This window comes from Suncus etruscus, chromosome 8 (genome assembly GCF_024139225.1).
Source record: "Suncus etruscus isolate mSunEtr1 chromosome 8, mSunEtr1.pri.cur, whole genome shotgun sequence".
NCBI lineage: Eukaryota > Metazoa > Chordata > Mammalia > Eulipotyphla > Soricidae > Suncus > Suncus etruscus.
In genome coordinates this window covers 124,261,319-124,274,276 of record NC_064855.1, presented here as the reverse complement: position 1 = coordinate 124,274,276, position 12,958 = coordinate 124,261,319, and the positions used below count along the sequence as shown (strand labels likewise).

At 59.5% G+C, this 12,958-nt stretch overlaps 2 protein-coding genes across 5 annotated transcripts in view; one reads left to right on the top strand and one right to left on the bottom strand.

Annotated features, from left to right (window-relative positions):
* Positions 1–9,617, bottom strand: part of MCF2L (MCF.2 cell line derived transforming sequence like) — a 44,178-nt gene extending 34,561 nt beyond the window's left edge. Inside the window, exon 1 of one of the 4 annotated variants that reach the window (XM_049778098.1) lies at positions 9,493–9,617. In XM_049778098.1, coding sequence (XP_049634055.1) covers positions 9,493–9,568 — 76 coding nt within the window. In that variant the 5' untranslated portion in view covers positions 9,569–9,617. Of the gene's footprint in view, positions 1–3,386; positions 3,790–8,985; positions 9,134–9,492 lie in introns of those variants that run through there. The other 3 variants (XM_049778097.1, XM_049778096.1, XM_049778095.1) reach the window with 3 other exon arrangements.
* ARHGEF7 (Rho guanine nucleotide exchange factor 7) overlaps positions 1–12,958 on the top strand; it is a 496,685-nt gene that overhangs the window by 235,609 nt on the left and 248,118 nt on the right. The gene's annotated exons all lie outside the window — the stretch shown is intronic.

Below are 12,958 nucleotides of genomic sequence, written 5' to 3'. Positions count from 1 at the left end.
TCCGCTCTGCTCACAGGGAGAAAGGAAATTATGAGCAGGAGTGTCAGTGTTACTGTGTAATACTAATTAGCGTGTATTAGTCACTACGGGTGCTAGTATGGGTGTTTGGAGTGAACGGGTGGTAATAGCGTGTGTGAGGTAAGGTGAGTTTGAGGGTGGTGAGATGAGTGTGAAAGAGTGAAGATGACGATGTGAGTGTGAATGAGTGTCTGGGTGTAAGGAAGTACAGTGCGTGAATGACTTGAGTATATGGAAGTGAGTGTGAGTAGAGTGTAAGTCTGAGCTTGAGTGTGAGTGCACCGGTATAAGTCTGAGAGGATGAGTGTGAGCATGAGTGAGAGTCTGAGTAGGCCATCGTGAGTGTCAGTGTCAGTGGGTATGGGTGCTAGAGTTTGAGTGTGAATTCGTGCATGCGTAAGTACGAGTGGATCAGTGTATGTGTGAGGACGAGTCTTGGTGGGTCATAGTCGCCCCCAACCATTACACGTGACTGTTCTGTTCTTCGGAGCTAGGAGTGGAGTATGGGCCACTGTGAGTTTAAGTGTGGGTGAGCGTGCGTCGTAGTGAGTGGGTGACCGTGAGCTGGGTGACTGTGAGTGTGAACTGGGTGACTGTTAACTTGGGTCACAGTGCATGCGAGCGTGGGTGACTGCGGGTCACTGTGAGTGTGAGCTGAGTCACTGGGTCACTGAGTGCCAGCGGTCTGTCCACCACAGTGACTGCACAGGGAGCCCTTCTGCACCAACAGATGGGGATGTTAAGTGAAAGCCAAGGAGGAAAAAGTACCAAAATAAACCCCCCCCCCCATTCTAGAAAGCTCTGCCAGGGCCTGAGGACGAGGCACATTTCCAGCTCCTCCCACCCCCTTCAGGTCTCCCACCCAATCCTTCCCACCCGGGTCCTTCCCAACCCTCACTGCTGGGCTGAGCTTCCCTGACCCCAGACACCAGCTCGTGTGCCTCTGTAGGCAGCCCCTAGTGCCTGGGGAATGGGCATTCTTTGGGCTGCCTGGCCGGGTGAAGGAGCTGGCTAGACCACACTCGCCCGGCCACACTGCGAGCAGTGCCCACAGCGCTGGAGACTGTGAGGCGTATAGCACCTCAGGGCTCTGGCAACTGTTGACAGAAGTGGCCTGTCAGCGCCACTGGGCACCCCGAGGACTGTGTCAGTGTACTGGTGGCAGCCCTGAGCACGGTACCTCTCAACTGCAGCTCCTCACCAGACCTTCTGTGCCAGGTGCCCTGAATGGTCGGGGCCGCTGAGTCCCTGAGGAGAAGCTGCCACCAGCCAAGGGGCCTCGAGCCGCACACCAGGCGCCCAGGAAAGTGTCCAGAACTGCCTTATGGCACAGCAACCAGCAAATACAGGTCTGACACCACCCCGGGTTGGGTGGCATCAGGTGCCCTGACTCACCCTCGGCGAGCGAGTGCAGCCAGGAGCACCACTCCGAGTAGAAGTAGTAGCTCTGCATCTCAGCCACCGAGATCCGGGCCCAGCTGCCGTCCCCCATGGTCCTGCCAAGTGGCTCAAGGCCCTGCCCACCTTTACCCATCAGCCTGTGGCCTGGACTTTGCCCCCGAAATTCGGAGCGAGGACCAGCCGCATCCACTTTCGCTTTCCTGCGAGCAGGATGCAGCGTCCAGAGCACTCGATGCTGAGCCGGACGCGCCACTCCACCCTTGGGTACACATGCCGAGTGCCAGCTGGTGGGCCCAGCCGTGGCCACAGCCCCGGGGTCGCTGCAATCCTGCTTCTCAGCAGTCACGGAGGCACAGCTACAGACACACTTTGCAGGGGCGCGTGCCAAGGGAGGCGGGTAGGTCCCATTGAGCTGACCACCCTTCCCCCACCTCCCGGATCTGCCCCCCCCTCACAGGTGACCGTGCACAAGAACAAACAGAGGTGGGGTGGTCCGGGAAGGTGACACAGGCTGTTCTCGGCCCTTCCGGCTTTCAGCTGTGCACCTGACATCCTCCAGTGCCCGGAGCAGGAACAGCAGGGACGGCTGGGAAGGACAGCGAGGGTGCAGCAAGGGGACACGGCTGCATGTGGTGTAGGGGCCCCAGGAAGTGCGAGCCCATGCCAGGCTTTGCTGTCGTCCAGAGTGCCAAGACGTCTGCCCAGCACTGAGAGTGGGAGCCGAGGGGACTGGATCAATGGGCAGGGCACTCACCATACACACACCAACCCGGGTTCAGTCCCTGGCACCTTGTAGGGTTCCCTGAGCTTTGCTAGGAGTGAGCCCTGAGCACATAGCCAGGAGCCATGAATGCAGAGGTAGGAGTGAGTCCTGAGCACGGAGCCAGGAGTAAGCCCCAAGCATAGCTGGGCGTAGTCCACAAACAATAAAAAACCCAAAGAGAGCGAGAGAGAGCATGCATACAGGCTGAGTGGAGACATGAATGCTAGCTAGTCTGAAGGGGTACCAACTAGCATGAAGGAGACTTAACTGGCGTGATGCTGACGAGCATACAGCAGTACTGACCAGCACAGAGAGTATCACCTGGCACAACAGAGCTCTGATCAGCATGAAGGAGCATTAACCAGCACGAAGGAGTCCTGGCCAGTATGAAAGAGTACTAGCATGATGGGATACTGACCAGCATGAAGGAGCAGTACCTAGCAGGATCATTAGTGGGAACAAGTATTGTCTAGTACAGAGAACTAACTAGTGTGAAAGGGCACTAGTAAGCAAGTGAGACAAGACCCCCCACGCAGAGGCTGCCTGCTCCCCACCTCCCCAACTTTAGCCACAGCTCCACCCTTACCCACATGTCACAGCCAGGCCCCCCTCGCCACACTGGAGCACCCCAGGGCCCCGTGCTGAGTGCCCAAGGCTGTGGACATGGTCTATAACTGGGGGGTGGGGGAGGGTTCAGGTCCACAGCCTCACCCTGTGCCCTGGGAACCTGGAAGTGCTGTCCCCTCAGCAGAGAAAAGTGCCATGAGGTGCGAGGCAGAGCAGGGGTAGGAGAGGGGTACAATGAATCTCCCCCCAATATCTGCACAGCTCTGCCGGTCAGGAACCTGAGGGCACTGCCAGGCCACCAGCCCTGCATGGCTGAGGCTCTGGGACAGGGGTCTGGCCCTCACAGAGGCAGGGTCTGCATTGACCTCCCAGACCCCACTGTCAGCACTGTGGGGGGTTCCTCAAGACCCCAAAAGGAGGATTGGGGGTCCCACGCCAGAGATCATGGCTGGCTCTGACATCTGCTGGCTACACCTGGCATCTATCCATGCAGGGAGCACCTCACAGTGGTCAGCAGCGAGGGACCAGAAGAGCAGTGGTGCAGTGGGCAGGGCAGTGGCCTTTGGGTCACTCACCCCATACCCACTCAGAGCGGGAGCCCGGTCTGCCCTCTCTCCAAGACGCCCATCCCACTCACCTGGCATTGGCTCCCTCCAGGCCACACGGCGCCTCCAGGGTGGCTGCCAGCAGCAGTGGGGGCGTCCTTGTAGGGCTCCCCTGCCAGCCATGAGAGCGCTTTCCTGCAGGGGTCCTGATTCTCTTGGGTGCCGGGGCTCCCAGCTGCCTATGCCTCTTCCCTAGGGGAGTCCGCCTGGAAGCCGGGCACAAGGGCGCTGGGTGCAGAGTTGCACGCCAGGCTGGGTATGACCTCTGCTGACATTGGGCGTTCAGCTGGGGGTCAGCTGCTGCCCCGCAGCCCAGAGCTGCTGGCTAGAACCGAGCCTGGAGCCGTCCCTGGCAGTCTGAGCGTGCAGCTCCGCCAGACAGAGCAGGGGACCTGGTGTCCGAGGGCCCACAAGAGGGGCCCGCCCGCATTTCCTTCCTGCAAGGCCCCAGTGCCCAGACACCTTCCCGATGCTGCCGGAAACCTCCGCAGACAAACAAGCAGGAGGAGGAAGGAGGAGGCGCGGCCATGGAAGGCTGAGGAAGTACAGCCTCACCTCTTGACACTTCCTCAGGACTCCAGACACCCCAGCCAGGCTCTGAGCTTTCCAGAGCCCCTACAGCTCGACAGCTGGGATGGACTGGGCATGCCGTGGCCACAGGGCTCAAGGTTCCCTTGGGTGCTCAGGCTTCAGTGCCCTGGGGAGGTGGCACTGTCCTAGCTGAACCCAGAGAGATCCATGGGGCAGCCCTGTAGGCCGGGAGGGCACAGGCGGGGGTGCTGTCTGTGCTCCTCAGTCTCTGGTGGGTCACAGGGCCTGAAGGCACAGATCCACCCTCATATGGACAATAAGCAGTGGGTGTTTCCTGCAGTGTAGACAGGAGACACAGGGGAAAGGGTCAGGCACTGTCTCAGCCAGTGTGACCACAGCCTTGTGTGTGCCAGGCCTGTCTGTCTGAGCCCCTTCTGTCCTGGCCCCATCTATCCTGATCCAATCTATCCCAGACCCGTTTGTCCTGCCCCTGTGGTGTTTAGCCCCTGTAGCGCCCCGAAACACACTGGGAGGAGGGAGTGAGGCAGGACCCAGCTGCTGTCAGCTACTCATCACACACCCGGCAACACTCAGGCCCGAGAACAGCTGAGCCCTAGGCCACCAGTGACGGAGCCTCATGTCTGCTAAGCCCAGGAGACCTATTTGGCTGCTTCAGGAGTCCTCGATATGATCACTCAGGGTCTCCTCTCCACCACGTGACTACTCAGTGTCCACCTCATGTGGCCCAAGTGGCCTCCATGGAGGCCACAGAACAGCCATTTCTGTAGGAAGAGCCCAGAACACAGAGACAAGAGCATCCCCCCCATCTCTCCATGAAACATACCATCATTTTCTAACAGTCTGTCTACTCACCATTTTGTCATTGATCCATCCACCAACCATTCTGTCTATCCAGCCTCTACCATCCTGTTCATTGGTCAACTCACCATTTGGTCCATCCATCATTTACCATTCTGTCCATCTATCCACCCACCATTATATCTATTCTGTCCAGCTACCCACTCACCATTCTATATATCCTTTCTTTGATTCCTTCCTTCTACCCATGCACCATTCTTCCCATCCACCCATCACCCACTCTTCCATCCATCCTCTTGGGTTTCACTGCCATAAAAATGGTCTGTCCCTTTAAAACAAGTCCCTGGTAACTGTCATTTAGAGGCCGTTGCTGGGGGCATATATAAACCTCAGCTTGAGTGCAGGGGTGGGGCTGCTTGCTAGTGCTGTTGCTGTTGCTGCTGCTGCTGGCTGGCTGGCTGGCTGGCTATTTTTCCCCGGCAGTTTCTCTCAAAAGCTGGCTGCATTTCCCAGATGGCTTCACTGGAAACTGTTGTCTGGTTCTGCTACCTTGTAGTTTTTGCATTTTCCTCCTCTTTATTCCTCTCTCTCTGATTGAATACTTGCCTCTCGGGACGGGTGGTGGCGCTAGAGGTAAGGTGCCTGCCTTACCTGCGCTAACCTTGGATGGACCGAGGTTCGATCCCCCGGTATCCCATATGGTCCCCCAGTATCCCATATGGTCCCCCAAGCCAGGAGCGACTTCTGAGCACATAGCCAGGAGTAATCCCTGAGCGTCACTGGGCGTGGCCCAAAAACCAAAAAAAAAAAAAAAAAAAAAAAAAAGAATACTTGCCTCTCAGTTCTAACACCTGCTCTGTGTATCTCTCTCCCTTTCTTAGCCTAGGTGTTGGCTGTGAGGCCCCTGGTTTCCCTACCATGACTGTTCCCCCATGAAACCTGGTCTTCAGAAAAAAACATTTTTGTCAGAATATTGCCTGCTTGACCTCTGGCATGTGGCAGACTCTGGCAGATCCATCCACTCTTCCAACCATCCATCCACTCATTCTTCTATCCATCTATCCACCCATCCATCTGTCTCTACATCCATCCACTCTTCCATTCTTCATCCATCCATCCATCTATCCATCCATCCATCCACCCACCTATCCATCCACCCACCCACCTATCCATCCATTCATCTATCCATCCATCCATCCATCCACCCATCCATCACCCATCCATCCATCCATCCATCCATTCATCCATCCGTCCTCCATCCATCTATCCACCCATTCACCCACCCATCTATCCATCCAACAATCCATTCACCCACTCTTCCATCCATCCATCCCCAACCTTTCATCCATCTATTCATCCACCCATCTATCCATTCACCCATCCATCCATCCATTTACCCACTCTTCCATCCATCCATCCACCCACTCTTCCAATCATTGGTCATCCACATACTCCCTCTTCCATCCATGCATTTATCCACCCACTCTTCCATCCATCCACCCATCTATGTGTCTATTCATCCATCCATCCACCCTTCTATGTGTCTATTCATCCATCCATCCTTCCATCCATCCATCCATCCACCCACTCTTCCATCCATCTATCCACCCACCCATCATTCATCCACCCAGTCTTCCATCCATCCATCCATCTGTTTACCCACTCTTCCATCCATCCATCCATCCATCCATCCATCCATCCATCCATCTGTTTACCCACTCTTCCATCCATCCATCCATCCACTCTTCCATCCATCTACCCACTCTTCCATCTATCCATCCATACATATATCCATCCATCCATCCATCCATCCATCCATTATTCTTTCCACCTATTCACCTATCACTCATTCTTCATCAATAACAAGAGTCATGATTTAGCTCAAGCCAATCAATGGGAAAGGAGGCAGATGTCAATATTCCTCTACAATACAGGCAATCTCTTGTTTGGTTCTGGGACTGTGACCATCAGTTCATCTGAGAACTGAAAAAAATGTATTTTTAGAGCCTACCCCAGCCATCCTACATCATAAAGGTGGGATGAGGTTAGAACAGCTGTCTAAAGAAGTACTCTAGACCAGTGGTCGGCAACCTTTTTTTTCAACTGAGCCAAATCTCGCCAAAACCACGATTGAAATTTATTTTGAGAGCCACACAGGGCGCGCACTGTCAGAGGCTAGGAGCAGAGTCCTGACTCCTGGAGTGGCCACCCGGCACACAGAAGAGCCAAATTAAAAGTGTAAAGAGCCACATGTGGCTCGAGAGCTGCAGGTTGCCGACCACACAGACATGTGTTCCCTATCACTGGCCAACTATTGACTGCTGTGAATCTAATGAGAAAACCAGACCAGCCAAGTTCTATGAACTGGACCTGAGAGCTCTGAGCACCCTCAGGTGAGGCCCCCAAACAACAGCAAGAAAAGAGACTGTGGCAGAGCCCTGAGATTGCTCTCCTCCTTGAAGCAGACTCAGCCCTGGGGACAGTCCTGCTGCCTCTCTGGAACCCCGGGAGGGGTGACCTTGAGGCGTGGTCTTAAGGGGAGGCCTTAAGGGGAGGCCTGCAGTGGGAATAGGGAGTGACACAGACAAGGACCATGGGTTAGGAGTCTGCTTGGTGCCAGAGGGGTCATCTGGGATTCAGGGAAGGCTGCCGTGACCAGGCCTCAGTTCTGACTTTGCCCTAACAGGCTCAGGTCCTGGGCTGAGCGATGACACAGAGGGAGGGTGCTTGCTGAGGTCTCAGGTCAGGATGGAGTTGCCAGCCCCACCTGCACCAGCCCTGTGTGTCCCTGCGGCAGTAACTCCACCTGTGGTCAGAGCCCCCTGCTTCTGAGGGGTGCCCTGCACGATGCTGGAGGCAGGAGCCAGGTGGAGGGTCTGAGCCCAGAAAGACTCTTTGGGTGGTGCTTTGTGGTGGTGCGAGGGGCTGGAGGAAGGGAGGAGAGAGGGTGATGGGAGGGTAAGAAGGAGGAATAGTGAGGAGGAGAGGGGGGAGGGAGGAGTCAGGCCATTGAGGCTGGGGCTGAGCCTCCAGGGACTTCACAGCAGATGCCAACCACAGACCCAGGATGCGGGACAGGGGGTGGAGTGTGGCTCTCACACCCTTGGAGGGGCGCCTTGCCCACTCTTCAGCTCCCTGGCACAGGCAGCTGCAGGGCACCCATCCTAACCTGGGCACCGGGTGACATCATTGCCTGGACATCGGCCCGCAGCCCAGTGATGCCAGCCAGAGGGGAAAGAGAAAGCTCAGTGCCGCAGGGTGACCCAGTGGTACTGTGCATCCCGCAGACCCCGGAACCCTGCGGCTGCGTCCCAAACCGGGAGCTCCCAGACCCCCAAAAGCAGGAGTTCCCCATCCTCCCAGTATGAGGAGCGCCCCCACCCCAGCAGGAGCCGGGTCAGAGCAGGGAACCTGGTGTCAAACTGGCTCTTCTCTCAGTGCAGAGATAACCAATGCAGCAGCAGCTCCAAGACAAAATCCCCATGGCAAACCGGGGTCTCCGGAACCTTTTGGGGGAGCTGGGCCGGCGGCTCTACAGCTCGGCACTGGGGGGGCGACCACGCCCAGGAGGGCCAGCCGGGATGGAGGGGGTTCCCGCGACTCGGCGCAGCCCGAACGCAGGCCAGGGCGGTGCCACGGAACCGGGGCGCGCCTTGCGCACGGACCCCGCCGCCAGACGCGAGATCTGCTTCCCAAACCTCCCCGCACCCACTGAGCCATCGCATCCAGCTGCCATGCAATCCAGGCGCAGGAGCCTCCGGTGACAGGCGCCTTAGGGCACCGTGCGCTCTCCTGGCTGGAATGACAGCCGTGCGCGGACGTCTCCAGATTCCCCGCTGGGGTGTCCGGACGCCCCGCGCTCCGCCCTCCCGCAGGCGGCCTGGGATGGGCGCCAGTGGCGGCGCAGGTGGGATGTTGCCCCGCAAGGCACCGTGCGCACGGCCGGGCCGGTGAGGCCGACGGGCACCGTGCGTCCGTGCGTACATCCACCCATCCATTCTTCCGTCCGTCCGTCCATTCATCCATCCATCCACCCATCCACCCATCCACCCATCCTTCCATCCATCCATCCATTCTTCCGTCCGTCCGTCCGTCCGTCCGTCCGTCCGTCCATCCATCCATCCATCCATCCATCCATCCATCCATCCATCCATCAACCAACCCAACCTCCATCTATCCAGCAATCCAGCCGTCCATTCGTCCGTCCGTCCGTCCGTCCGTCCATCCATCCATCCATCCACCCACCCACCCACCCATCCCCGAGCACCCGGCGCGCCCTACCCGTGCGCTCGGCGATGCCCGCCAGCCTCCGCACCATCTCCTCCAGGGCCATCTCCGCGTGCCGCAGCCAGAAGCGCATCCTCGGCCCCGCGCCGCGCCGCGCCGGGACCCGCAGGGCGCTGCCTCCCGCCCCGCACGGGCGAGCCGCTGGCGAGGGGCGCGCGAGGAGGGGCGCGCGGGCGCCCCGATTGGTTCGGGAGCGCGGGGTCTGGGGTGCGCCCGGCCGGGAGAGGGGGAAGGGGGCGCGCCCGGCGGAAGCGGAAACGGCGATCGTCCGCCCCGCGTGTCGCAGCCGCGGTCACCTGGAAGTCGTGCCCGGCCCAGGTCCCCCGGCGCCCAGGTGCGCGCGCGCCCCGGAGCCCCCCGGGGCGCTCCCCGGGCGTCCAGAACGCCTGTCCGGCCCAGCCGGGCTCTGCGCGCTCCCTTTCTCCCCGGGGCAGAAGGGAGGAGAGGAGGAGCCTCGCCTAGCCGAGCGAGCCTCGCCCGTGCCCGCTCTGCGCGCATTACCTCCGGTCCCTCCGGCCACCCCCGGGCAGGTACAGAGGCCGCAGCAGCCCAGCTCGCCCTCCCCGCGCCTCCGCATGGCCCCCGCGCCGAGCCCGGCACGGGCGCAGCCGCTCCTGCCCAAGGACGCGGGGGCAGAGGGAGGTGCGAGCGGGCTGGCGTGCAGGGGTGTCGAGGCCTCCCGTGTTGGCACCAAGCCCCGCTGCGCCTCTGCGCAGGCCGGGCGGCGGGAGACTGCGGGGCGCGGCGGGCGCGGGCATCCCTGCCTGCCCAGCACCCCTGCCAGGGCCGGTGCCCTGTGTGTGGGGCTCCCCTCGGAGCCGGCGGGCAGCCCCCGTGCGCGCGTGGGTGCCCAGAGCCCGGAGACCGGTGGGGTCTTGCTGGAAGAGGGACCCGGCCCTGAGCTCTTCTGAGACATTGCAGGACGGCCCAGCCAGGCCGCCAGTGCCAGGCACAGGGTCCATGGACGGGTGCCACCTGCAGTATTTCTGTCACCGTCCACAGGGCTTCCCCGCACCCTGTGCACTGGGATCCACACCACTCCGGCCCCCTCCTGGGACCCAGGAGCCTTGGGCAGAGCTGTGCTGCCCTTTCTCTGGAGGCTGTTTGTCATCCTCCATCTGCAGGTGTCCAGGATACACCTGGGGGCGGGGGGGCTGGCCTGTTACATACAGTGGAGCAGTGGAGCCAGGGGTGGTGGTGGGGGGCAGTTTATCAGGGTTTGCTTCTGCTGGGCTGGGACATCCTGGACTATAGGCAGAGGATGCTCTCAACTTCAGGCAGAGATGGGCCGAGGAACACCCTGCCCTGTTCCACCCCACCTACACCCCTAATACCTTGCTCTGCTCCTATCCACTCCCCCACCTGCTAACTCCTAATCCCCACCTCCATCCCTCCTAATTCCCCTACCTAATCCTCCACCCTCTCTCCTGTCTTGCACCCTTAATCCCTCACCTCCTCACCCCTAATCCTCCACCCCATCCCCCATCCCTCCCATCCCATCATCCCCTTAACCACTTCTCCCACCCCCCTCACCCCTTCATGCCCTGACCTCCACCCTCACTGCTCGCTCACCACTCTCCCCACCTGCCCCAGAAGCGGCCGGCCGACACTGTCCCAGGAGGAAGCTCAGGTAACTGGACACCTGGTTACCGCCTTCCCCTGGCAACGGGCACTTTCTGCCTAGGGAGGCCCAAAGGAGGCAGCTGGAGGTGCGGGTTGGGCTCTGGAGCTCATGCAGGCGCAGCAGAGGCCGCTGCACTTCCTGGGGCCTCGACTGGCTGCACCTCAGACCAAAATTTGGACCCAGGGCTGACCCTCTTTCTGGTGGACTCTGTCTATATCCACAGGACAAGCAGCACCTTAGTAGTCCTTCCTGTGATTAGAGATTCCAGGATCCATCAGTGTTCCCAGGGTCCATCAGGGTCTCCAGGATCTATCGGTGTCCCCCAGGATCCATGAGCATTCCCAGGATCTGTCAGTGCCTCCAGGATCCATTAATATCCTTTGGGATCCATTTGTCCCCCTGAGATCTCTCAGTGTCCCTGGGGTCCATCAGTAGGCCCCAAGATCCATCAGGGTTTCCAGGATCTATCGGTGTCCTCCAGGCTCCATGAGAATCCCTGGGATCTATCAGTTTTCAGCATCCATCAGGGTCCCCAGGATCCATTAATGTCCCTTTGGATCCATCTGTCCCCCGAGAAATCTCAGTATCCCTGGGATCCATCAGTGTTCCCAGGATCTACCAGTGTCTCCCAGAATCCATCTGTCAGTGTTCCCAGCATCCACCATGCCCCTGTGTTGTTGGGTGCGGCCCAGAGCCTGGAGGTGCCAGGAGGCAGAGAGGGAAGCTGGATGCTGCTGGACAGGGAGCACTGAGGTGTGCAGATCCTACGAGCCACAGGGTGGCCTCTCCGGGGAGGACCCTTCAGCCAGGTGCAGGCAAGGGCAGACACTGGGCCCTGCAGATGCACCCGCCTAGCCGCTGCATCCTGCCTTGCACCTGTGGAGGGGGGTCCCTTCCCCCTCTCAGGGATGTGGGCGCCTGACGTGGGGGCTCTGGGTGTCTGGCTCAGGTCCGGGCACCTCAGCTGGTCTGGGGCTTTGCCTTCAAGCAGGAGATCTCAGCAGACAATACACAGCCTCGGCCAGGTGAGGAGCATAGCTGCACCCACAGGTGCCTTTCAGGGATCTTTCCAGGACCCTTGGTAGCTGAAGATGGCACCTCCCAGAGTCCCAGGGCTGGCAGGAGGGATCCTCAGCCACAGGGACCTCTGGGCAGTTGTGGCATTGCCTCCCCCTCCTCCATGGTCTGCCGAGACTCCCAAGCTGAGGTGTGACCTGGTGGATGTAACCTGGGTCTTGGTGTAACCAAGCCAGCGTATAACCTGGGTGGGTGTGGTCTTGGTCAGGGTGACCTTGGCATAACCTTGTTCAGGGTGTGACCTGGTCAGCTGGAACCCGGATCCGGGAGCAACTAGGTGTGTACCCAGGTGGGATCTGGTCCGAGTGAGGTTCGACCCAGGTGGGTGCAAATTGCACGGGTGTGACCTGGGTCAGGATTTGACCTGTGTGGAGTGTGACCAAGTCAGGCTATGACCTGTGGGGTATAATCTGGCGGCGAGTGACCTGAATCTGGGTAGAAAGGGCTGCAGGACTCTGGCCACGGTGGAGTGACCTGGTTCTGGCGTGACTGGGCTGGTGCATAACCAGTTCCCAGAGAGTCCCCAGTGCTCAGGCAGCCCCAGACCTGGGCGTGGGGTGTGAGGGGACTTGCTCTGCCCAGAGGGGCTGCTCAGGAGATGCGTGAGCCATGGCTTCTCACCACAGCGTCGAAGCCCCTCAAGCGGGAAGTGCCTTCTGCCAACCATTGTCCCCGGCCCCCTGGGACAGTGCACTTGCCAAGCACAGCCCGTTCTCAGGGGAGCAGCCTGGAGCCCCTAAACATGCCAGGTGAGTCAGGGAGCAGCATGTATTGTGGGAAGGAAGTGAAATCCCTGCATGTGGGAACCTGAGGGTAGGCACAGACTCCTCTGAGGTCTGCAGGAAGGAGGCCAATGGGTGGAGGAGCTCTTGGGTCTTGGGGTGAGGTTTATGCTCATCCTGGGTATGCAAACAGGACACCCAAGCTCTGGCCCCCCACAGGTGCCCTTTCCAGAGGACAGTGGTGACACGGACACTCCAGGCTTGTAGGCACAGTGTGCACTAACCACTGAGCTGGTTCTGGTGTTGAACCAGGGGAGCAAAGCAGACAGCCCAAGCACCACCCCTGGTCCATCTGCTTGCAGGAAACCCGGAAAGGGTTCCGGTGAGGGGCCTGGCAGTCCCTTGGGCCTTAGCTGCTGCACTCAGGGTCCCAGAGAGCAGAAACACGGCACCATCAGCCTTCAGTGAGGCCCCCCCCCAAAGCTTATGAAGAAAATGGGGTCTCCAAAGTACCTGCTTTGCTGGTTCTTTTGGGGCTAGAATT